Below are 25,404 nucleotides of genomic sequence, written 5' to 3'. Positions count from 1 at the left end.
AGGAATTTCACAAAGTTAAACCTGAAACTGTTATGACCATCAAGATAGTTCAAAATATCTTTATGATCAGGATTTAAGTGAAGTACGTAAGCCAATAAATGCTTGAATTTGTAAAAGTTTAACTTACAAAGGCAGAAAATAATGCTAATCCAAGGCACATGGTGACTTTTCAAGTAACACAATCGTGAACAGAGTAAGAGGGGAAAAGATATTAATCCTCCTGTACTGAGAGTGAAATCCCTAAAACAGGATTCACTTGTATCCTGCTTCCAAGGGTGCAGCCATACCTAGTTCACTTGCCTCTTACTTTCCATCTTTCCCATCTCATCATGATGTGATAGTATGTGCGTCCTTCAATAAGACCTTAGAAAACCCAAGAGATGGCACTCATAGTATGGGAAGTTTTTCTTTTAGTAAGCCTCATCTCTAGCTAGACTGCTGTTTAAGTTTCAATTATATCCATCATATGGTTTCATTTTCATTGTCCATTGAAGCAAAACACTTTCATTTATTTGGAAAAAAGAGACCTGCGTTCCGTGCAGTGATTAAACAATTCTTTTTATAAGGTTTAACACCGAAGGCAATCAAAGTCGAGTGGTATGAAGTTCATGACACATCTGTCCCTGTGTTTGCTACTGTTTACGATCGAGCAAATGAGTTTAAACATGGCCGTACATCCAGAAAGGATGAACATGGTTTGAGCTGTCCAGCGAAAGTGACTTCCTAGATAATGATTGAAAAAATCCATGAAATGGTTTTGAGTGATCAACAAATCAAAGTTCACAAAATAGTTGAGGCCACTGGCACTCTACAAGGTACAATGTTTTCAATTTTCTTTGAAACATTAGGGTTGAAATAAATCTCAGCAAGATGGGTGCTGAGTTTACAGTCAGTGAAGAATAAACACAAATGTGTGGTCGATTCAGTGGCTGGTTTGGCACTTTTACATCAAAATCCTGACAATTTGCATTGAGTATGCATCAATACATGAGTGTGGATGAAACCTGGTTACACTACTACACTCCAGGGGCAAAGAAACAATGGGTTTCTAAAGGCGATCCAGCTCCAAAGATGGTGATGCCCATTAACTGACAAGGTTATCGCCGTGGTTTTTTGGGATGCACATAGTATCATCTACATCAAATACTCGCAAAATTAACCCAACATTAAAGGTAGATTATTTTTGTGCACATTTTTTTTACACCAGTTGAGCAAATAAATCAAGAAAAAGGTCCTCATTTGGCAAAGAAATAAATTCTCTTCCTACAAAACGGGCACCCACCTATAATGTCCTGCAGTTGAAAATTGCGGAAATAAAGTTCAAATTATCACAACATCCACTGTATTAAAGAGATTTGACCTCCAGTGGTTTTTTTAGTACCATACTTGAACAAATGGCTCTGCAGAAAACAATTCACATTGAACGAGGAGTTTACACCAACACAAGATGCCTGTTTGGAGGACTTCCTGAAATCCTACTTTTTTGGTGGTTTAAAAAAGTTGGAGAAATATTGGGGGTAAAGTGCATAGAGCTAAAAGGAGATTGGGCTGAAAATAAAAATAAATCCACCCAAAATAATGATTTTGCTATTTTTTCCTAAGGACGTATTGAACAACCCACGTACGAGGGTCATCCGGAAAGTAGTACCCGTTCGTGCCGCATGAAGTGCTGACGACGCGAGTAGCCGCTGGACGAGGTCAGATAGCTTCAGTGGCTTGTCTGCCTTCTCTGAGCCAAGTTGCGTGACGCTAGCATTGCCTGTGTTGTTTCTGTGATTGTTTACAATGTTTAAAAAAATTGAGAACGCCGCCAGTTGTGAAGTGAGGGCAGTGATTAAATTCCTCAATGCAAGAAACGTTCGCCCATGTGATATTCATCGCCAATTAAAGGAGGTGTATGGAGACAATGTAATGGACGAGTCGTCTGTTCGGCGGTGGTGTCGCAACTTCAACATGGGGAGGGGGAACACACACGACGATGAGCGTTTGGGGAGACCGTCTGTCATTACAGACCAACTGGTGAGCTCAGTTGACGAATTCGTGAGGAACGATCGGCGCGTCACAATTGATGACATCTGTGAGCATTTTCCCAATGTTTCTCGAACAATTGTTCATGAAATTGTTAAACACCATCTGCATTATGCAAAAATTTGTGCAAGATGGGTCCCTCGCGTATCTCAATGAGCTGGCGGCGAAGGACTATGCAGCAGGAATACAGAAACTTGTCACACGTTATGACAAATGCCTTAATTTGCTTGGAGATTATGTTGAGAAGTAGTTTAAAGTATCCTCTTTCAAATAAAATTTTTTATGTTTGTTAATATTTACTTTTGTGTCTTTATTTCACGAACGGGTACTACTTTCCGGATGACCCTCGTACTTTGTTTTCAACTACCCATTGTTTGAACTGTATGAACTTAGAGGCAGTTACTTGTGCAACAAAAATTGAAAATTTGCGGTAAATGAAGAAGAGTTCTGGCATAGATCATGCAAATGGTACATTTACTGACTTGTGCTTTGACTGCTTGCTTATTATTGCACTCACTTGATAATGACAGAATAGTCAAAAACCAGGTAAGAAAATATAGCGTTTCTCTTAAACTATAATCTCTTTATATAATAAATGTGAAACTCCAATAGCCGTAAACAGTTTTGAGTTCTGAGTTTCACATTTATTATATATTACTAGCCGTAAGAGCTCATTTCTATCAATATATAATCTCTTTCTTTCTATGAAGATCATCATGCCTCACAAAGCTACTCCTAATCTAGTGGGTGGCCCACATGTAACAGAAAAAATGGATTATGCACACAAGAAGCAATTCATCCATGAGAGAGACTCCAGTTATTTTGGGGATGAGATCTTGTGACTAACACGAGTGATTGCAATCAATACAACTAACTGATGATTCCCAAATTGATACAAACTTACACAAATATCTCTCTCAGCTGGTCCAGCTTGTCCTCTGGAAATGTGCTCTCATCAGCTTTCGACGTATCCAGGAAAGCCTTGGCATACGCAAGAGGGCCAGCATTCACTTGAACACATACACTGCCCTGGAAAGCAATTTCGAATGTCAAGAGTGAAATGGATCCTGGATGTGTTTGTTCTCCATTATAGCCAGCATTGCCCATAAAAAATATACAAAATAAAGTACATTTAACAGTACAATACCAAACAAATGTAAGTGACCAAGTGGCTACATATTAATCGTACTAAACTACATCTGAACTCAGAATAAACCTTCCTCTTTGCACAATTCAATTGCATCAGGAGGGTCAGAAAATATGTTGATCAAGGTAATTCCCTAAGGAATGACAAAAACAGAGCGTTAAATGTGTTCCACTCTCCAAGAGCATCATTAAGGAATAGGAACACATTTTCCAGTGTCTATCATACTATTTACTGGTGGGAAGGATAAAAATATGAGATTTCCATTAGAAGGGTAGTTTTTTTTCCGATTTAACATTCACACCAAATGTTTTGGGCCACCAAACATGAGTGAATGATTACACATGAATTAGATCAATCACATGATTCACACTTTTCCTCGAAGGACAGCATTGATATCTGGCATATCACTTATTTTATAGCAGTGAAGGTTATGGTAGATTGTAAAATTGTTCAATTTTTTTATGAGAGATAACAATGAAACATTCTACTAATATTAGGTACTGCTATATTTTTAGGCAACTTTACCATTAGATTTTTATGAAAATGTGACTGGAAAGAGAATGAAGGATAGCCCTGTTGAACCTAGGTATTATATTGACAAAATAACAATAATATCATTTTTTTTCAGATGTAAAACCCTTGCCTTTTACAGACTCTTTGGGGGTAGAGTGTTTCGTGGTGCATTTTCATGTGGTAGTGATGTTTCACTTTCTTGCTTGTTGTGTCCTGGCTTCCGTGTTGTAGGATGGCTTTCGTGCTGCATCATGGGGTGCAGTTTTTTAGTTGTTTTGCGGTATATGTGTTTGCATGAGTATTGGATGAAGGGATTTTTGCATGAGTGTGTGCGCTGCTGTGGGTGTAATTTTCCGTGTTGTTTTTTTGCATGTGGTATTTTTCCTTTTTACGGTTGGTGACCTAACACCCCCGCCACACGCCCTTGCGGCGGCTTGCGGGGTATTGTGTAGATGTAGATGTAAAACAAAGCAAGCAACTGATGAAAGGGTTTTGGATTCACTTGCACTCTATTCAACACCAAATATTATCCACATGCCACGTGAGAATCCAAATAAATTACCAATTTTTCCTGTGATTTTTTCTATAGGCCAAATACTTGTCTATGTGACAAATTCTATGGGTTCTCTACATGTCCCTCCAGAGAAGTGGCAGGTCGGATCAACTTAAGACAGAAGCACCTAAAATAGTCAGTGTCATGTAGGAGCAAAGATGATAATCTTGCAAGGAAGCACAGAGGTGAAAGGGCAGTCAACTTCCATTGCATTCAATGAAGAATGAGCATATATTCGGCATTGAGGGATGCACGCATTTGCAAATTGTTTCATGCAATTTAATGGCTACTTGCCTGCAAACGGAGCTGCAGTTTCTTTGCATCGGTGGGCGTTGAGGAGACGACTTCCTGCAGTTCCGCCACTCGCATTCTCATTTCATCCACCGCTACTTCGATGGGACTCAGATTCTCTTCTCTTTTCTCAACCACGAGGATGCGCTTCTTCATGTACGGGAATGAATACTCCGCTGAAACGGTAAACAAGGCCAATATAAATTACCAACATTCTTTCAACTTGATTTTGTCAAGAAGATAAGATTCCTCACTAGTTTTTTCGAATGCAACCAGGGTCCATAGTTCTCAACCTACAGATGGAGATCAGTGATATTTAAACTTTACACAGGACCATAATTAATTTAATAGAAAAAGATCAATTGCAAGTACTTTAAATCCTTATTGTTCTATTGGGGCGTAAAAGGAATTTCTTGGGTTCCAGCAAAATGAATCATCAGAGCTGAACAGCAGTAAACAAGTGACATTATGTGCATTGCAAAATGCCTGTGAGTTTGCTGCTTGCTTCAAGATGCAGATGCAAAATGAGAATATCTGATTGCAATGAGCTTGCATCTTCGTGCACCTTCAAGTTGATCAACTGATTTCTCTCCAAGGATTTCTCTTAAAAATTTCTCTCTTCTTCTCCATTTATGTCATGTTTATTTCAAAGAAATAATGTGCACTGTGATCCAGCTAGCTTCTTCAATAAGTATTTGAGAGTAGAGTCAATTTTTTTTAAGAAAACCCAAAAGATTTTTGACAGTAAATTCTAGAGTTTTTTAACAGTAAATTCACCAGTCGCAATTGTTGGGGTTATACTGGTTAAAATGGGTTTTGGATGAATGGAGACTATGCAACGGTACAATGATACATTTCCTTGTCTCTCTTAACAAAACACAACCTGACATCTGGCAACATAGAGGCCCCTCTTAAACTCCAAATACTTCCTTCCTCCCTCCATGTACAGTGCACCAATTCCACCCTTCCTCTGGGAACTTTCCAAGTTCCAACTACATTCTCCACCATCCTTCTTCCACCCTATTAGTTTCTCACCTCCGTTTATTATTCTTACTCTTTATACTTCCTTCTACCTAAATCTGGTTTTACATTATTCCATTTCCTTCCCTCTTCTCTCTAACTATTCATTTCATCCTAAATCCAAGCTTTCCTCATCCTTTTCCAATTTACTGTTCATATTGTTTCGTTTGCAGTTTTCGACATCCCTTTTTTCATTTTCACATTTTTTTTCCCTAACACACAGCTCCCTTTCCTCCCTCAGCTTGCATATATTCCTTTCTTGTCACTCCTGGTCAATGCTTCTATGCTCCATTTCCTCAACCATTTTCCCTTGATTCTGACATCACACTTCATTAATAACAAATTATCATCTGATTCAAATCTGCTCCTCGGAAACTCTGTTCTTAAACCTGTGCCTACCCATAATATAGTCTGATATTTATTTTTAATGCTGGGCCATTTTCAGGTATACCTATGCCTATTGTGGTGTTTTCACCAAATGTTCATTATAATTAAACCCTGTCTCCAGCAGAACTCTGTCACTTCTTACCTGTAGTCATAACTATACTCCCTTACCTCAATCTCTCCTTCTTCAATCTCTTCAAGTACCAATCCCGCATCTTTATCAAATTAACTTCCAAGACTACCCGCAACTATTTCCTCTAATTGATCTTACACCTAGTCAACTTCTTCCTTCCTACGATTGCTTGGTAGCCAATAGAGATGAACAAAGACCAGGCTTATTTACTATAGAACTATTACTCTAGTAATCCCTGCTTTAACTTGGTATCTCATTTCACATGTCCCTAAAATATCTTCATTTCCTATGCTACACCTGCCAATTTTATTTGGCTTGGGTTTTGGGAGATGTTCATTGCAGAAGCCTTGCCTTGTTTCCACACACAACACACTGTTCATCAGGCCAAAGCCCATAGTTGCCAGGACTCATACTCTGATCTATGTCCATTTTAGTAGCATGGCATTAAAAAATGTGGTGTTTTCCCGCTGCCTTTCTCAAAACAGTGTTTTTAATGTGACACCATCACTCAGTGGCCACCCCCTGGGGTCAGACGCCTTTCCAACAACCTTACTGAGGAGCAGATGCTGGGCAGACTACCTTTTGTCAGGCTCTTACCCTTCAACCTATCTGGAACAATTAATTTAGATGGAAACATACCTCAAAACATAATGTCATATGAATGCTCATAATGTACGCTTGAACAAATATAGGCATCTATGGATGTTAAATGTAATGTACATAAGTTTACTAATTTGCTAAGTTCCAAAATTAACACCTTTTTTGCGCAGGATGTTTACTTTGTCACTATTGCAGGGGTAACATTTCATGCTATTTATATTTATTTTCTAAGATGACAGCAATAAAAGTGTACATCCAAAACTTTCATTCATATGCAAACAAACTGTGGGCCCGAAATATATACAGCAAAACAAAATAGAAATTGAAATATTCATGATTTAACAACTTTTACTCCATCCATTAATTGATATTTTCACAAATTCTAACACCTAAACTAGCACCCTTCAGCATTGCTGTCTGATGACTGACCCGACTAAAAATTAGGGATACATCTACAAGGGCTGTAAAGAAACGAACAGGCCTTGAATTTTCCAATGGCGCTGGGGTGGCATAACTATGCGCAGTGGGAGGAGACAGTGACACGGATACTGTTTACTGGAAAACTATAGGTGGGATACTTTTTCATTAGACTTTGTATTTCATCTAAACACATCTCTTGGTCAACTTCTATTTCATTAGGAAAGGTACGGGCACATCCAAATGTGAACGATGGGAAATTTTTCTCCAAATGTCGGAACAATCCTCCACAGGCATTTTTATTCAATTCTGTCTTTCACATCACATATCCCATAAATGAAACAGATGTAACAGTCATTACTATAAAAAAGCCATAAGCATTGCATGATGCCTTAATGAAGGTTGTGATTATGAGAAAAACAAATTTGCCCTTTCGAAGGTTTTCAGGCTTATTTTTTTTCATTTTACAGAGTGCTACTTGTTCCATTTCACCGAAATAATTGTCTTTCGGAATATCTGCCCATAAGAAACAACCAAACAGGTTTCTGAAACATAAGATTAAACTGTATTTCATTCCCAGATGTCATTCTTATCAGATAGTAAGAGAACTGGGCTTTATTGCAAACTAATAAGAATCACATTCTTAATTTTACAAACTTTCACATTACATTACAGGGCACTTCAAAGGAGGTCCACAATAAAATAAATAATGTATAAATAATGAATTTTTGAATGATCACAATTCAGACAACATAACTTGAAACAGTTATGGCACTACAATGCGGTTTCGAGACAATGCTGACAGACCCACTCACGAAGAAAAATACGACAAATTATTTTTTGGGATACACTTTTCGTGCTCCTTAAACTTCTTCTTCTAACAATTCGACAAGGATGGGCTCAGACAAACTGGAAGATAAAAGGAAGGGACTAATTGCCACGCATCACTCACGCAAGAAGCCAAGCAAAGGAGGGCCAGAGCAGTGCCACGGATCGAGGAGCCACGGAACGGAGCTACTCACTCGTCAGGATGGTCTTCCTCTTCCACTGCAGGTGGAGCTCCTCCGAGCGTGTCCCTCCACCTCCCTCCACAAATGGAGTCTCAAACACAAAGTGACGGATGTCGTGGTGGCGATCAAACGAGGTGACACGAGCCAGCCACGGGGGGCCCTCCGCCACCCCTCGCCCCCCTAAACCTCCACCTCCCCCCCCCTCAGCCTCAAAGTAAGGCACGACGTGTGTCACTTGGATGTGGGCCAGTTTTGGGTCCAAGCTCTCGGGATCCAGCTGCAAGAGCAACATCAGTTTGCAGAGTATTAATTAGGGTGGCCCCAGGCAATCTCTCAAGGGCTATTCAAACCCCCAAGATCTTTATTGCAGCACAACGGAGGGAAAGAGAGAGAGAGGGTGGTAGGTAATCATAATTTCAAATACAATGGACGATGGAAATGTTTACCTCTCACTGAGATTGAGAGATACCCACGAAGCAGTAATAAGGAAGCTCATTTGAAGAAAATATTTTTGAGAAAACAGTCCTTTTCTTTCATTTTATATTGAAGATTGAGAGTTGACTTTTTTCTAATTAAATAAACATTTCATTGTAGATGGAGCTCGATATTCTCAATATGTGCCAAAAATACTTTTCAATTGAAGTAGGGCTTCTATTAGCTGCAGGGCTTATGGGTGCGGTATTTGCAGGTCAATGAAAATTCTGCATAATTATTAATATATTAAAACTCAGCTTAACATTTATTAAAGCTATCTTTCTAGAGGCATATTATGTAAAAACTCTGCACATATCTTATGGCTAACTACTTAGGCTTGTCTTAATCATAACCATAATCCAAGTTTTGCTTAGCCTTCTCAAAACATTTAGCAGATCTCAAATTAATACTATCAGAGTGAATGAATTTACTGACAAAACAATTACATTAAGGTCAATTACCTCTTGCATCCTAAAACTTTTGGTGCAGCCTTCAGAAAGAGAGTGAGAGTTGTGTGTGAAGAAAGCCTCTTTCTTCACACACATTTTGCTTAAACAATAGAGATTTAAAGAATGCTATCCACATAATTTTACAGCTATTAGAGGCTTTCCAGTTTTGAAATCATTCAGCAGTAAACATGAATAAGATGCTACATGGTGACTCACTCTGACCATAACAACACCAACCGATAATGTTGAAGAAGACATTGAGCAGTCTTCTGCAGCAATACTACAGTGAGGCCACACAGCAGGGTGGGGGGCGCCGGGAGGGGGACACCTCTTACTGGGACCAAAGGAATATCTACCATCAGATAATGGAATATTGTATACTAGCTGCTCTACTAAATCATGTACAACCTTTCCTTTACTTTTTAGTGTGCACACCATGGTTTCAAGGCATTACATTGCCACAAGGTTTATTACCACTGATAAGTGGATAAAACAAAAATTGAGCAAAATAGTAAAAAAAATTACAACAAATTTGTCCTGGAGTCATTTAGTTTAAGTTTCAATGTACCTTTTTGATGGAAACACGACTTTTTATGTGAATTGCAGCGATTGCATTGTCTAGCACACTTGCACCTATCTCTCTCTCTCTCTCTTCTTCTCCTCTATGGTTTGACTAAGTTGGATTAGGAGGCATGGGGGAAGGAAGGGAAATTGAGGGGGAGGAGCACAGACAAGTGGATAGAGACAACCCTACCGGGCCATCCCTCGTGTGGAACCTTTGAACACAGGGACTGGATTCCCAGCAAAATGGCTTCAAGAGTTTTTTTGATGCCTCCATCCCTGAAATAAGCCTCCCGAAGGAGCATGGCCGAATGAATGCCAACTTACACTCTGCGATTCCATCACCAATCGGACAGAGTCTGCTCCATGGCGGTCGCTGTGTTGCTGCCGCAGACGCTCCGATACCTCCGCCAGCGGAGTCACTTTGGGCTCATGATACACATACTCCACACCCCTCTTCTCCCACGGACTGGCCTGCTCACGAGAGAGGATTACCAACTCAAATCTCCCAACCAATGGGCATTGCATTTCATTAATAACTTTCATTTATTCAACACACACACACACAATTAAAAAGGGTGTTATCCTTCAGTTATGCAACTTCGTCATTTATTATAGGATAACAGAGAGATTTTCAAGGAAATAGAAGAGCCTGAAAACCATTTCCATGACTGATCCCTGACACAGTACCACACTGGTTCAGGGGTTAGTTTATTGGCTTCTCAGTCCAACGGTTGGGATGAATTCACCCCAAGAGTTTGAACCCAAGCTATTGGAGAACTTTCCGTAGGAATCCCAATGTGTACTTGGGGAGCTACATGTGTAGAGGGTACTCGATGCCCTTTAGAGGGGATGATACCATACTGCGGGATTGATATCTTTGTGACTTTCATCATCAGAGTGCCCTACCACCGAGTTTCCCACCACCATCCCTCCCGAAAGTCCTCCCTCTGCCAATTATGTGCACACACACACCTATGACCTCGACCCTTTGTCGCCTACCCCTGAAAGGACTACTTCCCTACTCCTGACATTAATGAGAATCTTAATTTTAAATACCAGTCAGGATCACAAACACCTCCATCACCTAGAATGAGGATTATTTTCTACGACGAGTTATTTTCTGGAAGTGAGCCTTGACAAAAATTCTTTGAACTTAAATACTTCCTTTGGCAATACAAGAATCTTGCAAATAACTAAGAAACAACTGAGCAATGGTAAACCCATGAGAGGAAGCGTGGTACTCACTCGGCCATAGAATGCCACACGGAAGTAAGTGCCCAGGAGGCGACGGCCTGAGCGCTCCACTTCGATGATCTTGGAGCAGGACAGGGCGAGGTTGCTGTAGGCAGCAGCAAGGGCATCGTACTGCCGGCGCCTCTCGTAGATGGGAAGCACGAGGCGATAGAGGGGCCCAAGGAGCTCATAGCGCTCTGCCTTCCTTATCCACTCCGCGCACAGCTCCACCTGCCTCAGCAAAGCGTCCTCGGAATACGATGTGTCCGCTGAGCCTGGAAGAAATGATTCAACGCATGGTATCACCCCATCTCACCATCAAACATTGGATTGAAGGCCTGTATTGCGCTAATGTATCTAAAGTCACTGTTCAGTATTAATGCCAGATGGGCATAAAAAGTGTTCAATGACTCTTTATTCCATCAGTGCTTTAGATACAGGTAAACACCCAGTACTCACAAGCCAGATTGCTGTATTTCCCATGAGAAAAATTACTATTGTACCATAAAACTAAATAAATTGATGTGCTTGATGAAATTGGCACTTGTAGACTGTAATATTTTATTTCCACCATTGAAATACATTAATTTTGAACATAAGAAGTAGACAATATTAGTGATGATGCTTGCCAATTAGCTTGATGAATTAATGAGTGAAATAACTTCATTTATTTTCACACTCACACAAGCTGTATATATAGTTTAAGTCTTTCTGCTGTCCTTGGATTATTATAAATCCTGATCTTTTTAGTGCAATGTATCATTAATTAGTTTCCCCCATTGATTTAGAATGATTTTTTGATGGCAATGAAAATTCAATAGCCCATTCAAAAATATTCTGAGTTCACACATTTCATGAACGAACATCAGGGTTAAAGAGAATGAATGTCTCACGGAAAACATCAGAATGATAGCAAAATAGAGTATAGAGAAAGAAAACAAAATCATTCTCAATGTTCTAAGGCATGGGATTTGTGGTTACACACTTCAGTAACATTTAACTATCATGTTCAAATGTCTTCTGGACTATAGCGCAGAACCCGAGGCACATGGGCAGAGGAGAAAGGGGGAGTGGAAGGTGGAAAATGCAGTGAGTGACTTAGAAGGCACCAACTGGGATTCACAGCGAGTGGGGGAGTCTGCCTTCCTGCTCCCCCTCTGCCCTCACAAAATAGTTGTTCCCACCCCTTCCTTCACTGTGCTTACTTCCACTTGCTCCTTTCAGCCAAATCTCAGAGTTGCCTTTACTTGCTCAATGTCCTGAGAGTGCTTTACCCATAGTTCTGATTATGGAGTGTAAGAGGACACCTCAATAGCTTAACTGGCTAAAGCACTCGGCCGGATTTGGAGGGAACCAGGTTCAAAACCCAGTCAAGGTGAATGATTTTTCACCTCTGAAAATTGTTGCGCCAAAAGGCATATTAGCGGAAGACTCCATCAAAAATTAGTCACGGCTTCTTCCACGGTTCTTTGAATTCATCGTTCCGACGTTCTTCCTCTACTGTCCTATCTCTGCAATTCCTTCTCCTTTCCTTGTCCCTCTCTATTCATTGTTCTTCCATTTCCTTCCTTCTTTCTCACCTGTCTCCTACCCTCACCATCATTATCCTCCACCCACAAGGGTATTTCCTCCAGGGGTTGTCAAGTACCTTCAACCAATTTATCGAGACAAATTTCTAACATACAGCATATTTGCCCACCATTTGGCGTCAAATCAAACAGTTCTTTACAATGAACTTAATTATGATATTTTTTTGTAATTTTAACAAAGTAAAGTAAAAACTTAAGTTTTCAATCAGGTAATTATCAACCAGCTTCTCCAGTAAACCGGAGATCAAAGGTTATTTAGCCACTGTTTGGAAACCATGGCATCTTGGGCCATTGGGTCTATTACTATTATTAGGTATTCTACCGGTTAAGGTAGTTTTTTGGATGGACATAATTACTAATTAAATAATTTGTGACCCCTAGCAAAACACAGCATCCTACTCTACATCAGGTCCCTCTTCAGCTCTGAGTACTTTATTCCTCCCTTCATCCCGTCCAACATCCCTATCCTGTTCCATCCCTTTCTCCGTTTGCCTAACATTCTCCCCTCAATTACAGTCTTCAACATCCCGCTGCCGGTCAATACCCCCTTCATCCACTTCTACCTCCACAGGATTTCTCCCAACAAACCCCTCTCTTCGCCCACCATACCCAGTGCTTCCTCATTTGTTTTCTTCTCTGTCCACTTCACCTTCTCCATTCTTCCCCACACCCACATTTCAAAAGCCTCCAGTCTACATCTATCCTCCTGCTCCAATGACCACGTTTCCATGCCGTACATAGCTACGCTCCATATCAAAGCTTTTACGAGTCTTTTCTTAACATCCTTACTCAACGTACCTGTCATCAACTCCCTCCTCCTTGTGAAAGCCTCTTTGCTTAGTGCAATTCTTCTCCTTACGTCCCTACTACTTTGACCGTGTTGGTCCAAAACACTACCGAGATACGTAAACTGTTCTACTTGCTCTAGTTTTTGCCCTCCTATTTTAATGTTTAGCTTAGCCTTTTTCTTTCTAGAAAATCGCATAACCTTTGTTTTATTAATATTGATTCTCATCCCATACCTGTCGCACTGAATGTCCTACTTACTCAGCAATGCTTGCAACCCCTTGGCTGACTGACAAACTAAAGCTTGGTCATCAGCAAACCTAACTGATTTTACGAATTCACCGCCCACTTTCATTCCTACCTCCAGTTCTTCCCATGCCTCTTTAATCATTTCCTCTGCATATAGGCTGAACAGCAAATGGTGATAATGGGCAACCCTGCCTTACACCTCTTCCTAACACTGCCCATCCGGACTCCCCGTTCCCCACTCGCACTTGAGCAGTCTGAGACATGTACAGGTGATGGATTAGCCTCCTTTCCCTCCAATCTATTCCTATTTTCTGCAATATACTCATTAGCTTTCCCAATTCACTCTATCAAACGCTTTTTTGAAATCTACGAAACAGGCAAATACCTCCTGGTTGTATTCTATATTCCTCTCGATTAATAATCTCATTACTGCAATGGCATCACGCGTACCTCTCCCCTACCTAAACCTAAACTGATCATCCCCTAAGTAATCATTTGCCCTACTCTCTATCCTTTTGTTTATTATCCTGAGAACAACTTTTGCTGTGTAGGATATCAAACTTATTGTCCTGTAGTCCTCACATGATGTAGCCTTTACCTTTTTCGGAATAGGAACTAAAACTGATCTCACAAAGTCTTCCGGCCAGATTCCCTCCTCATAAATACTACAGATCAGCCCATATAGCCTCTTCCTCCCACATTTCCCTAAGCCTTTTAAAAGTTCCGCGGGAATGTTATCCACTCCCACGGCCTTATTTAGTTTCATCTCCCTTAATGCCCTTTCTATCTCATCATCTAGTATGCCTGGACCTAAGCTATCTTCCTCTACGTCATATTCTTTTTCAATGTCTAACTTCGTTGGTCGAAGTTCTTTACTATACAGTTCTTCTATATACTCCTTCCATCTCTCTTGGATCTTTCCTTTGTCAACTATTACCTTACCCGCCTTATCTCAAACTGTTAGCATAGATCTCCCTTTCTTACTTCCCGATAAAGATTTAACTTTGCTGTACAGCGCACCGATTTCACCCTTCCTCTGGAGACTTTCCATATCCTCGCACTGAGTCTTCCACCATGCTTCTTTTGCTCTATTTGTTGCCCGCCTCAATTTATTGTTTAACTCTTTGTACTTCATTCTGCCTAACTCTGTATTTACATTCTTCCATTTCCTCCGCTCATCCATCTTTGTAATCATCTCATCCGTGATCCACGGTTTCCTAGTCCTTTTAGCGTTAACGGTTCCAATAGTGTCTTTTGCGGCTTTAGAAAACCCTTTCTTGATAATTTCCCATTTTTCTTCGATAGTACTAAGCCCTTTGCCATCCTCCATGATTTTCTCTACCGCCTGTTTGCATTCCTTCCTTTTCAACCCATTTAATGCTTCTACATTCCATTTTCTTACTCGCCGCCCCTGCCTTATCTTTTTGAAACGTACGCTACATTTCATAACAACTAAATTGTGGTCAGAGTCCGCATCCCCTCCCAGGAAGCTGTGCGAAGTTATCACACTATTCTTAAACCTGTATCTAACCGGATATAATCTAGCTGATACCTTTCTGAGTCACCTGGCATTTTCCATGTATACCTGCGTCTTTTGTGGTGTCTAAACCAAGTGTTGGTGATGACTAACCCCTGTCTCCTGCAGAACTCAATTGCTTTCTCCCCGCGGTCATTCCTCGTGCCTAAACCGTAGTCCCTGACCTCATCATCTCTTCCTTCGCCTACCGTCGCATTCCAATCCCCCATCACTATCAAATTTTTTCCGGCAGGATCACACTCGAATATGTCCTCTAATTGATCGTATATCCTCTCGAACTCTTCTTCCGTATGGGTGCTCGTTGGCATGCATACCTGAATAATAACAAAGGTCGTCGGTTCTGCTTTTATCTCTACTAGTAATAATCTATCCATTACCTGCTCTATGTTGACTATGCTTCTTCCTACCTCTTCATTTAATACTACGGTGACCCCTCGTTGGCTCTCGTCCCCGCCGCTGTTCTATGATTATCACTCCAGTAATCCCCGCTATCTTTCCATCTCACCTCGCATAGACCTAAAATATCTATATTTCCCCTTTCCATCTCTCGCTTAACATTCTCCAATTTCCCTGTCCTCATCATTGTCCTAACATTCCACGTTCCTATTCTAACTAATTTGGTCTTCTTCTCCTGCGTCTTCTGTCCTGCTGCTGCTGGTTTTCCCTTGCAAGGGTTTCGTGGGATGACGACCGCGGAAGCCTTGCCTCCCCCGCTGCCGGGCACGACACACGGCCAATTGGGCCGAGCCCCGTAGTTGCCAGGACTCAAAATCTCTGTATTGTCCATCATATTCATCTTGGGAATGATAATTGAGGTGGGATAAATGAGTGGCAGTGTCCACCAACAGGTGAATCTGAAACAGGGTGCAAGTGGCAAGTGGTACAAGGAGCCCAGTTTCAAAGATTAATTAATTAGGAATGGTAAGTCCTCTTTCATTACCTTAAAGGATATTTTGATGACTATGCCAGGTATGCATCTAAACCAGAGTTCATTTTATTTACTGATGTATTTATGATGATAGTCAATTCCAATTCAGAACATGAAAACAAATATAGAGCGTTCCACATGAGAGAATTAGGGTAGAGTATGAAGGAGACTGCTTTTATTGCATACATGGAAAAGACCTCAAGGAAATCAAAATTCTCATTGGCATAAAAATTATTTAGAAGTATGTACCATGCCATTCTTATATCTAACTATCACTCCTAAATGATGGAATGCAAATTTTTGAAGGTCATAGTTATGATTGTGAGAAATAGCAGCTCTCATAAGTCAAATGACCCATTGGTCTCCCACTTGACTTGGATGAATCCTACCTGTGTCCAGCTCTGGTCCCTTCTCGTCCACCACAATGTTCGAAGAGATGAGAGCAAACGACTCAGCCCCCCACGAGAGCAAGTTCTGCTGCTTCAGGAACTGGGCAATCAAAGCCGCCACGTGCAACTGACACATGGCACCCTGAGGGAAAGAGAAAACTTGACTAAGGCAAACCCTTTGCTCTGAATCAGCCAATGACACAAAAGCAGTGGCTGGCAGACATCAATATGGATGCGGGAAAGCTAAATGATAACAGGGAATTCTCCACACAGCTACTTTAAAGGTTTCACTGATGAACTATGTGGAAAGGGACACACAAATATGATACAGCAGCATTAAATGTATGAGAGTAGGATGAAAATGGTGAGCATAAGTGGAAGAAACAAATGAAATATGGCAAGGCATCAGCAAAGATCTAGGGCAGAGACTAGCCGCAGGTGGCTGAAACCAAGGAGGCAATCAGATCGTCTCCCAAACTAAAAGTGTAAAGTGTAATGCAACTACAACTCGTAGTGCACAAAAATACATGCAGTGAAACCTCCTCCTCATGAACTCTCATTCATTGGGAAAAAATTCACAGCAGCAAATTGGACAAAGTTTGAGTTTTGGCAAAAGCATTTCCTTCAGGTGAGAATTACTATTTTTGACATGTAAACAGTACTTAGAGACTCTGAACATGCTTATCGAAGTAGTAACATCATTTGCAACTGGTTCATTTATATAAAAATTCACCAGATGAATATTCATCCAGAAGTTACCAACCATCTGAATAAGATAAGGCCTGAAGTACTCAGCATTGTCGGGTTTCACCACGTCGTTGTTTGATTCAGACAACAGTTTTGCCAAAGTTGCATTCCGTGTCTTCAGGTCGAAGATGAGGGACTCGGAATTTTGCCACCCTTATATAGGTGGTCCCGTCTAGTGGCTGCTCGCTGATTGGTCCGTTCCCGGAGAACTCTCTTCCACGCGTTGTGGAGATGGTAGCCTTCATCTCTGTTAATATTCTCTGGGTTTTTTGCGATCTCAATAGCTTCCCTAATTAATTACGGGTAGTATCTACTCTCCTTGGCTATGATGTTTGCTTTTTGGAATGAAATCTCGTGACCGAGTTCACTCCATTGGTGTTCTGAAATGGCCGACAGGGGAAACTGCTTTTTTGTGGTTGCCCGGAGGTGTTCCTTCATCCGAACTTTCAATGAGCGGCGAAACTGTTGTCTGAATCAAACAACGACGCGGTGAAACCCGACAATGCTGAGTACTACGCCGCGAAAACCTACGCAGCCAAGATAAGGCCTCTTTAAGTCTTAATAAAAGCTAACAAAGGCCTCAAATATACAACTAATGAGTGAAAACGTACTTCCGAGAAGTTGTCGTTCTTTTGGTGGGAGACTGCCATTGAGTGGAGCCAGGCATGCCGCAGCTGCGGCATGGATGCATACGAAGATGCAAGGGAGTGCTGCATGTCAGTGAGCATCTCTGGGTCGTGCGCACCATGCTCCCTCATACGTGTCATTGTCGCCAATACCGTGCGCACCCTCTTTGTGAGGTCGGCCACTTTCCTTGGGAACACTTGAAAGGAATGGACAATCAATGAAATGAAAATGGGCACACATTCTTAATTATCATACTTGAAACATGAAACATTCAAACATGTACGTAACAACACACGTGACAGTGTGATATAAAAGCAATTGGTGCCGGGTCATACAGCTCGAAGAGTTGTATGAAATGCACAGAGGCTCACCTGTCCCTCTTACACTTAAATCCCTGTCGGCAAGGTCATCTATGAGCAAAAGGCTTTCCCTGAGATGAGCCGAATCCAAGGCAGCAATCCCTGTGCCCAGCATTTTTGAAACTGACACCATAATCTGAAATGATACATGGCAATGCTTTTTTAAGACTAACTTTTATGCTTAAATTTCTTTAACCTTTAATGTAAGCATACTCTTACAGAATCAAATTCTTCAATTCAATTGCATCCATTCATTAACATCTGTGTGAGGTGTTGCAACATTTAAAAGAGAAGTATGCAAACATACATATAGATGTACACCTCCCTTGCAGTGTTAGCACTGTCAAAAATACCTCACTTTAAGGTATTTCAGGAAACTTGTTCTCATTTCATCTCACTTTTTCACCTTCAGAGGCATAAATGAAAACACACAAAATATATACTTCCACATAAGCAGCTAGAGCTATTTAATTGTAAAAATATTTGGTCGAAATTGCAACAATTCAAAAAACTACCATGAAATTCAAAGTAATTCATCATCCCTGATAGAATTCTGTCAACTAAGCCAAACATTTTGACATGAAAGAACCATCAAACTTTGGCGGTTGTTCAATAAAGAGGATTACAACTTTTTCATTCACACATTTTATTGTGAAAAAATTTATTTACATGCTAAATTGCTAGTTTAAGGTTTAATGCATATGTGGTACAAGTTTATTTGATTTTACTTCAGTTTTGCTTCACTACCGGGCATTAAAATTTGCAACATCAGTTTACCTGTACCTGCTACTGGGGATGAAAAATGTTTCCCATGACTTCCGCTGTCTCACCACATTTGGGGAAAAGGAAAAATTCACATGAATCCCTGGTCTGGACTATAGGGAGGATGGCAAATACGTTTAACGTTGATTTTTGTGAATGATAATTGATATTTTGTGGGTTCCACAGCTCACAAAAATAAGTCTCATGTGCAATTGCTTTTACTGCTACTTCACTACTGATACCAATGCACAGTTTCCTTTCTCTTCCCATGCTTTGTGCATGCCATACATCTCCTTGAAGGGGTGGGCTTTTTTCTGAGGGGCTCTTTTCAAATCCTTCAGATGAAATGTCTCTCCATGAAGTGAGACAGTGTGTTATCGGAAGAACTATGACCTCGACCTTGATACTCCATTCCCACAAACAAAAAAGAATAGCTGTATTCGGTAGCCTTCAAAACAACAATATACCATTTACTTGACTGGTATTTCTCCTAATCAGACATGTCTGCAGCACCTAATCTTCGAGATCACCTCCTATTTGATGATTGCAGTCAGCCTCATAGATTGGTTTCGCTGTTTCCTTTGCACCTTTTCGCAAAGACATAGTTTTATCACTATGAAATGTGGAAACCAATGTTACAATTTCATTAATTCTTCATTTTCATCACCATTACCACAGCCATATGCCATGCAATTAGTTCTCTTTTTTTGATGCTTTTGTCCATTACATATTTTGGAACATTCTTCCAATTTAGCTTCATTGTTCAGGGTTAACCAGTGCCATCAATAATTTTCAGAAATTTTATGAGAGCAATGGAGTTAAAATAATCGACCATCCAGGGTAACCAATTGATTTATTAAAGTCTACTGACTAAAGAACAATTTGCACAGATTTACTCATGTCAGGTCCTGTAAGTTTTGACTGTGGAATTGTGTCTTTGCCAGTATAAAAGAAGAATGGCCACCAATATCCACTGCTTTATTCATACAGCTTAACAGTTTTGATGCCAAATTTTGATAACTTCAAGGACAGATAAACAATGAAGGATTAACGACCCTTCAATAATGCAAAGATTCAAATAGAAAAATATTGCTGGTAATACAGCTATATACAGGGCACATGATTACTTAGGGGATGATTAGTTTGGGTTCACTAAAGCATGCATAGCTGTGACGAGGTCACTGATGAATATATTGCAGACAATAGGAGTAGATTGGAGGGATAGGGGAATTGCTGAGCAGATTGGAAAGCCGGTATGGCATCAAATATGGGAAACAAAACAAAGGTTATCCAGTTTTCAAGAAAAAAAAAGTTAAGTCAAATATTAAAATAATTTCAGAAACTGGAGCAGATGGAACAGTTTAGTATCTCAGAAGTGTTCTGGACCAAAATGGTAAAAGTAGAACGGATGTAAGGAGGAGATTTGCATAAGGCAAAGAAATTTTCACAAAAAGGAGGGAATTGATAAAAGGGATGTTGAGTATGGGTGTTAAGAAAAAGCTCATTAAAACTTTGATATGTAGTGTGATTATGTACATTGAAACATGGTCATCGAAGCAGGATGGTCGGCATAAATTGGAGGTTTTTGCAATGTGAGTGTGCGGAGAAGGATGGAGGTGAAATGGACAGTAAGAAAAATAATGAGTATGGTGGGGGAGGAGAGAAGGGACTGTTGGGAGAAAACCAAAGGAGGCAAGAAAGTTGGACGAAGTACACGGACCTAAGTGGACTTCATTTTGTGGTACGTTTCTCAATTCATTTGGGTGCAGATCATTTGAATTTGTTGTGTTGTGTAGACAGAAGTCACAATTGAGGGAGAACTGTCTGAGATTTTTCCTCACAGATATTATGCAGGACGGGAGATCAATACTTGGGAAGGAAGAATTTTAAGCAATGATTTAAAGATGGATTCTGAGGGAAGGAGCATTATATGATTTCTCTGCAATAGTTCTTATCACACATTTTTAAATTGAAACAATAATATATTAATAAAGTAAGAATTTATATAGTTGACTCTAACATTCAAGATTGGAATTTATGTCACCATTATCATTTGTTAGCATTAAATTTTCTACACCTCCATCACTGGTTATTTTGGTTTTCCAGCTCCCAATATTCCACACAGCTCTTGTTTTACCTTTGGCATTGGCAAGAAAATTATTATATCTTGCTTTCTTCGAATCTTTAGAAGGGTTGCTAGAGTGCTCAAGAATTTTGCCCTTGGGCTTGCCTTGTAGCCAACACCAAGGTTGAGAACACATCCTAGTCTCATCATCCTACCAACACTTATGAGTTTTTGGCTAGCTACTTTGACTTCATTTGCTATCCAAAATTTTCAACTAGCCTTTTTTGGGAAGCAGCTTTCAAATACAGGTTTAATATTTTTAAGCAGGAATTTTTAATTTCCATGCACACATTTTAAATTATACAAATCCAACACATAGATACGTTTGCTAGTTTATCACCGAAATTATCAATGCTATCTTTGATGCAAAATATTTTATGTCTTTATAGTTACCATAGTTTGGGCCTGATAAATGCAGATCAATTACAGTAACATCAGCTTTGTTCACCCAGTTTTTGTTAACAATTATATAATCAATATTGGTAGCGGGGGTTCCAGCTTGTTGTGTAGGCGAGTTTATCAAAGATTTCAAACCTTTCAATTATAAAATGTGGCTGTTTGATCACAAAATAATAAGAATACACATATCAATGTTAAGATCAACATAGATAATACAGTTTAGTTCATTTTTTTAAGATGAAATTGAACAATTGATCCAACATTTTTAAAATCATCCAAGTTTCCACTTAGTGGTTAATACAAACAGCTTACATAAGTACTTCCACCAGACGTTTTCAACAATTTGTTTGGTGAAATTTCAAAACTTTTTTGGCAATAAATACAAAAAGGAAATCCTAAAATTTTAAACTGGCACGTAATTTTGATATAAGTACATGATTCACAATTTTTAAAAACCGAACAGCACATATAATCAGCTAAATTATAGCTTATAATGTGTGTGGAAATAATCTATTCCTATTGGAACCAATGTTCACTTATACACAAAACAGATGTATCCAGTTTGACCAGTTCAGCTTTCAAATCAAAGGTTTTATTTCCCTTGCTTTGAAAAAATAGATTACCAACTTAAACAATAGACGAATTAATAATGATAGTAAATACAATTGGTATAGATATTTACCAGTAGATATTAACCTTTTCTTTCTTTCTTATAAACTTTGAGGAATTAATTAGAACGATTGGATTACTTGCAATGACCTTTGGGAAAATAACAGATTATTAACGATATGGAAGCAGAGGCATTTAGAATAAAAAATGTAAGATAATGTTATAATTATTCTATCACCAGTATGGGACAGCAATTACTCGCAATAAAATAAATATACCAAACAAATACCAATATTACCATTACAATTAGATAAATGAATTTTTGATAGAAAATCAGATTCTACAGCACTTAAGTTACTTAACCAATAAAAATTGATTCATAGCCATATACTTTATACTTTCCTGAATAACTTTATACTTTCCTGTAAAAAGCTTGAGAGGCACAATGATTTTAAAACAAAATAACATGGAAAAGCAGAAATATAAGCTCCTTAATAATGAATAATGATAATGCTTATATATTATTAAATGGCATGATCACAATATAAGTTGCCCAATATATGTGAAAATAAAAAAAAACTTTAACTTCCACTGGAGAAACAATTCTTTGCCCATTGGGTGGGAACTGACCTGGGTGTGGATGCGCATGATTCCCTTGCCAGCCGTGAACTTATAATTCCCTCTCATCAAGAGATAGAGCAGCGTGCATGCCTCATTGCGTATTGTGGATAAGCGACTCCTGCAGCAACGCAGTAGCTCGTGGCATAGCTGTCCACATATTACCGTGCTCCCTGGAAAATAATCAATCCAAAACTAGTTGCGTGAGAAAAGAAGGCAATGCAGACGAATGTTTCACAGGGACACATTAATGGCTACATTACATTTCCTTTGGCTGATTGCTACATGCATTGGAAAACATGGCACATTTCGAAACACGTTACTGGTACAAAATGGAGTCAAGCTAATCTACTCTTGCTTGGACTATTGGAGCAACAGAAATAAAGTGTGGGCACACAATCAGAAATGTAAACCAAAGAGAAGGAAGGGAATATAGTATCTCAGTTTGGGAAGTTACACCATGTGTATGTGTATGTCATCTGGTCAGTGACACTATTCACCCGAGGAGAGGCTGGCAAATCCTAATACAATGTGTGCCGCAGCAATTTTCCAGAAATCACAGCAATGGTACAAAAATGGTGCCCTGAAACCTCCACTCTATAAAGATCCATTTCATTCACCAAGCAAAGAGTCTGACACATCATAAAAGGACTCTGGAGATGGTAAGTCCAATTTTTAGTCTGCCAGTGTGATATATTGACAACTGGCAAGAGTGAGCCACTGTTAGCCAGTTACAGCTAATCAGGGAATTAACACACAAAAAAACCACAGGAGGAAAATGAAAAATGCTGGAGATCACACCCATCAAAAGATATAATGCCATTATGTTAAAGGTACTCAGTTACACACTTATTCAATGCATAATTCACAGTAAACATTGCATTAAGATGTCTTTAGAATGAAAGCGCAGGAAATGAAATAAATTGGCACACACTTGTCTGCTTATCTTTTCAATTTCAACAAATAAAAACAGTTTGTGCACGTGAGTGAATCAATCATTTCAATCAATTGAGACAGCATGTCCCAAAATTACTCGTTGGAAAATTCATTTCCCACGACAAACTGTACTTCCCGTTTTTTCCAAAATTACCTTTGAAAATGGCTGGAGCAAAGTTGTCGGCAAATGCCCGGAGGGCTGCAAACACGTGGCCCAGAAGGGTTTCGGACTGGCCCACTCGAAGGAACGAGAGGTGCACCCCGAACACAGACTGAAGGATGGGCCCGTCGACGGGAGGAAGCTCCGTGCCTGCACTCCCCCCGTGGGTGCAAAAGAGGCCCAGAGCGTCAAGGACCACCAACCCAACTTCTGTGGCCACATTTGCCTCCAAGAGAGCCTGGTAGATGGGGTCACACTTCCTTGAGGTCATCAGCGGCGCTTCCGTCTTGAAAGGAATCCCACCTGCAGGGTAGGTACACCATTAATGACCACTTAGGTAAATGCAATCAGTCTCCCATCGATGCACCACTGGGGAAGGAAGCAAATGCCCACACCAACATAATTCAATGTAACAATTTCAAAGTGTAAAATTCATTCGCATTGACTGGGATTTGAACCCTTAGTACCCTACCAAGTACTTTATGTAGTTAAGCTACTGAGGCATTCTCTTAAACTCAGAAATTGTTGGCGCTTTTAAAGGAAAAAGATGCCATGAAGAAAAATTGTAAACAAAATGTCACAGGCATTGGTATTGGAGCATGCTTTTTAGTTTGACATTGCTAGGGGCATTAGCGGATGACTCCGTTTAAAGTTACTGTCATGGCATCTCCCATATTTTCTTTCGATTTACTGATGCACATCGATTCACAAAACAAATCAACACAAAACTAAGAGTCTATGAAACATAGAGCAACCTTTACAAAAGTTAGCTTAAACGTGTCATTTTAGCCACACCTTGAGAGATACAAGTGGCTGAAACAAACTTTGTGAAATCAATTCAGGGAGTGGAAAAGTAGTAGTACTGTAAATTCAAAATAAATTGAGTTTCTCAAAGTTGAGTTTCATGATTCAAACTTTTGAAAATTGTATTTACATAGCAACTTTTTTAGAAAAACTTTTCACAAATAATATACCTTGTTCATGACATCAATCAGAATTGCAGGTTCCTATATTATATTACATAATATAAGAACCATAAACAAAGATAGTACACCAAAGGAGCAACAAAATACGTAACATATGGAATTACCATAAAATTTTAAATGCACACCAATTCACTTTCATATTCGAAACGGTGAAATCATGCAAGCCAACATCACCGAAGGCAAGAGATGTCTCCATCAAAACAATTCTAAGTTTTGTGGGAATAGTGTCAAGGCATCACTCACCGACTCCTCCACTCCCACCACCACGGCGCATGCCACCATCGATGCCGATGGAAGAGAGGGAGGCCTCAGTGGGGGGCTGGACACGGGCGGGGAGCGTCATTGCCCGCCCTCCCCCATCCTCTCCCCCTCGCCCCCCCACACCCCCTGCCCTCGCCACATCCGACAGGTCCGTGCGGCTGCGTGCCTCAATGTGCCGCCGCCCCTGGTAGCGGAAGTGATGCAAGCAAATCCTGAAAACGACGAGAGAAGTTCAGACTTGGCCATGAATCACACATGTCTTGATCTGACAAAATGAAGTGGAGGCAAAAACCAACCATCGTTAATTTGAAGGTCAAAACTAATCATTACAAATATGGATGCAAGGTAGAAAGGACCAAGTCAATGGAAGAATTGTGGATTATAAGAGCAGAATAGATGGATGACTATTTCGAAACTTGTACGTGAATCAAATGACATGGATTGGGGGTGGTGGAGGTTGAGAACCAGTTAGGACTGTGATGGGGAGAAAGGGAGATGAGATAGGATTGCCTAAAATCACT

At 40.0% G+C, this 25,404-nt stretch overlaps 1 protein-coding gene across 1 annotated transcript in view; it reads right to left on the bottom strand.

Annotated features, from left to right (window-relative positions):
• Ziz (dedicator of cytokinesis protein Ziz) overlaps positions 1–25,404 on the bottom strand; it is an 82,117-nt gene that overhangs the window by 2,417 nt on the left and 54,296 nt on the right. Inside the window, exons 25-35 of the mRNA XM_071597456.1 lie at positions 24,866–25,095; positions 23,631–23,939; positions 22,553–22,713; positions 18,040–18,163; positions 17,653–17,864; positions 16,295–16,436; positions 10,829–11,091; positions 9,908–10,054; positions 8,109–8,373; positions 4,536–4,708; positions 2,933–3,057 (exon numbers count right to left, since the gene is read on the bottom strand). Of these exons, the coding sequence (XP_071453557.1) occupies positions 2,933–3,057; positions 4,536–4,708; positions 8,109–8,373; positions 9,908–10,054; positions 10,829–11,091; positions 16,295–16,436; positions 17,653–17,864; positions 18,040–18,163; positions 22,553–22,713; positions 23,631–23,939; positions 24,866–25,095 (2,151 nt within the window). The remainder of the gene's footprint in view (positions 1–2,932; positions 3,058–4,535; positions 4,709–8,108; positions 8,374–9,907; positions 10,055–10,828; positions 11,092–16,294; positions 16,437–17,652; positions 17,865–18,039; positions 18,164–22,552; positions 22,714–23,630; positions 23,940–24,865; positions 25,096–25,404) is intronic.

Source organism: Hetaerina americana, unplaced genomic scaffold (assembly GCF_022747635.1).
Source record: "Hetaerina americana unplaced genomic scaffold, ioHetAmer1.1.p SCAF_9, whole genome shotgun sequence".
Taxonomy (NCBI): domain Eukaryota; kingdom Metazoa; phylum Arthropoda; class Insecta; order Odonata; family Calopterygidae; genus Hetaerina; species Hetaerina americana.
The sequence above is the reverse complement of the archived record's forward strand: the minus strand, read 5'-3'. Positions and strand labels throughout refer to the sequence as shown.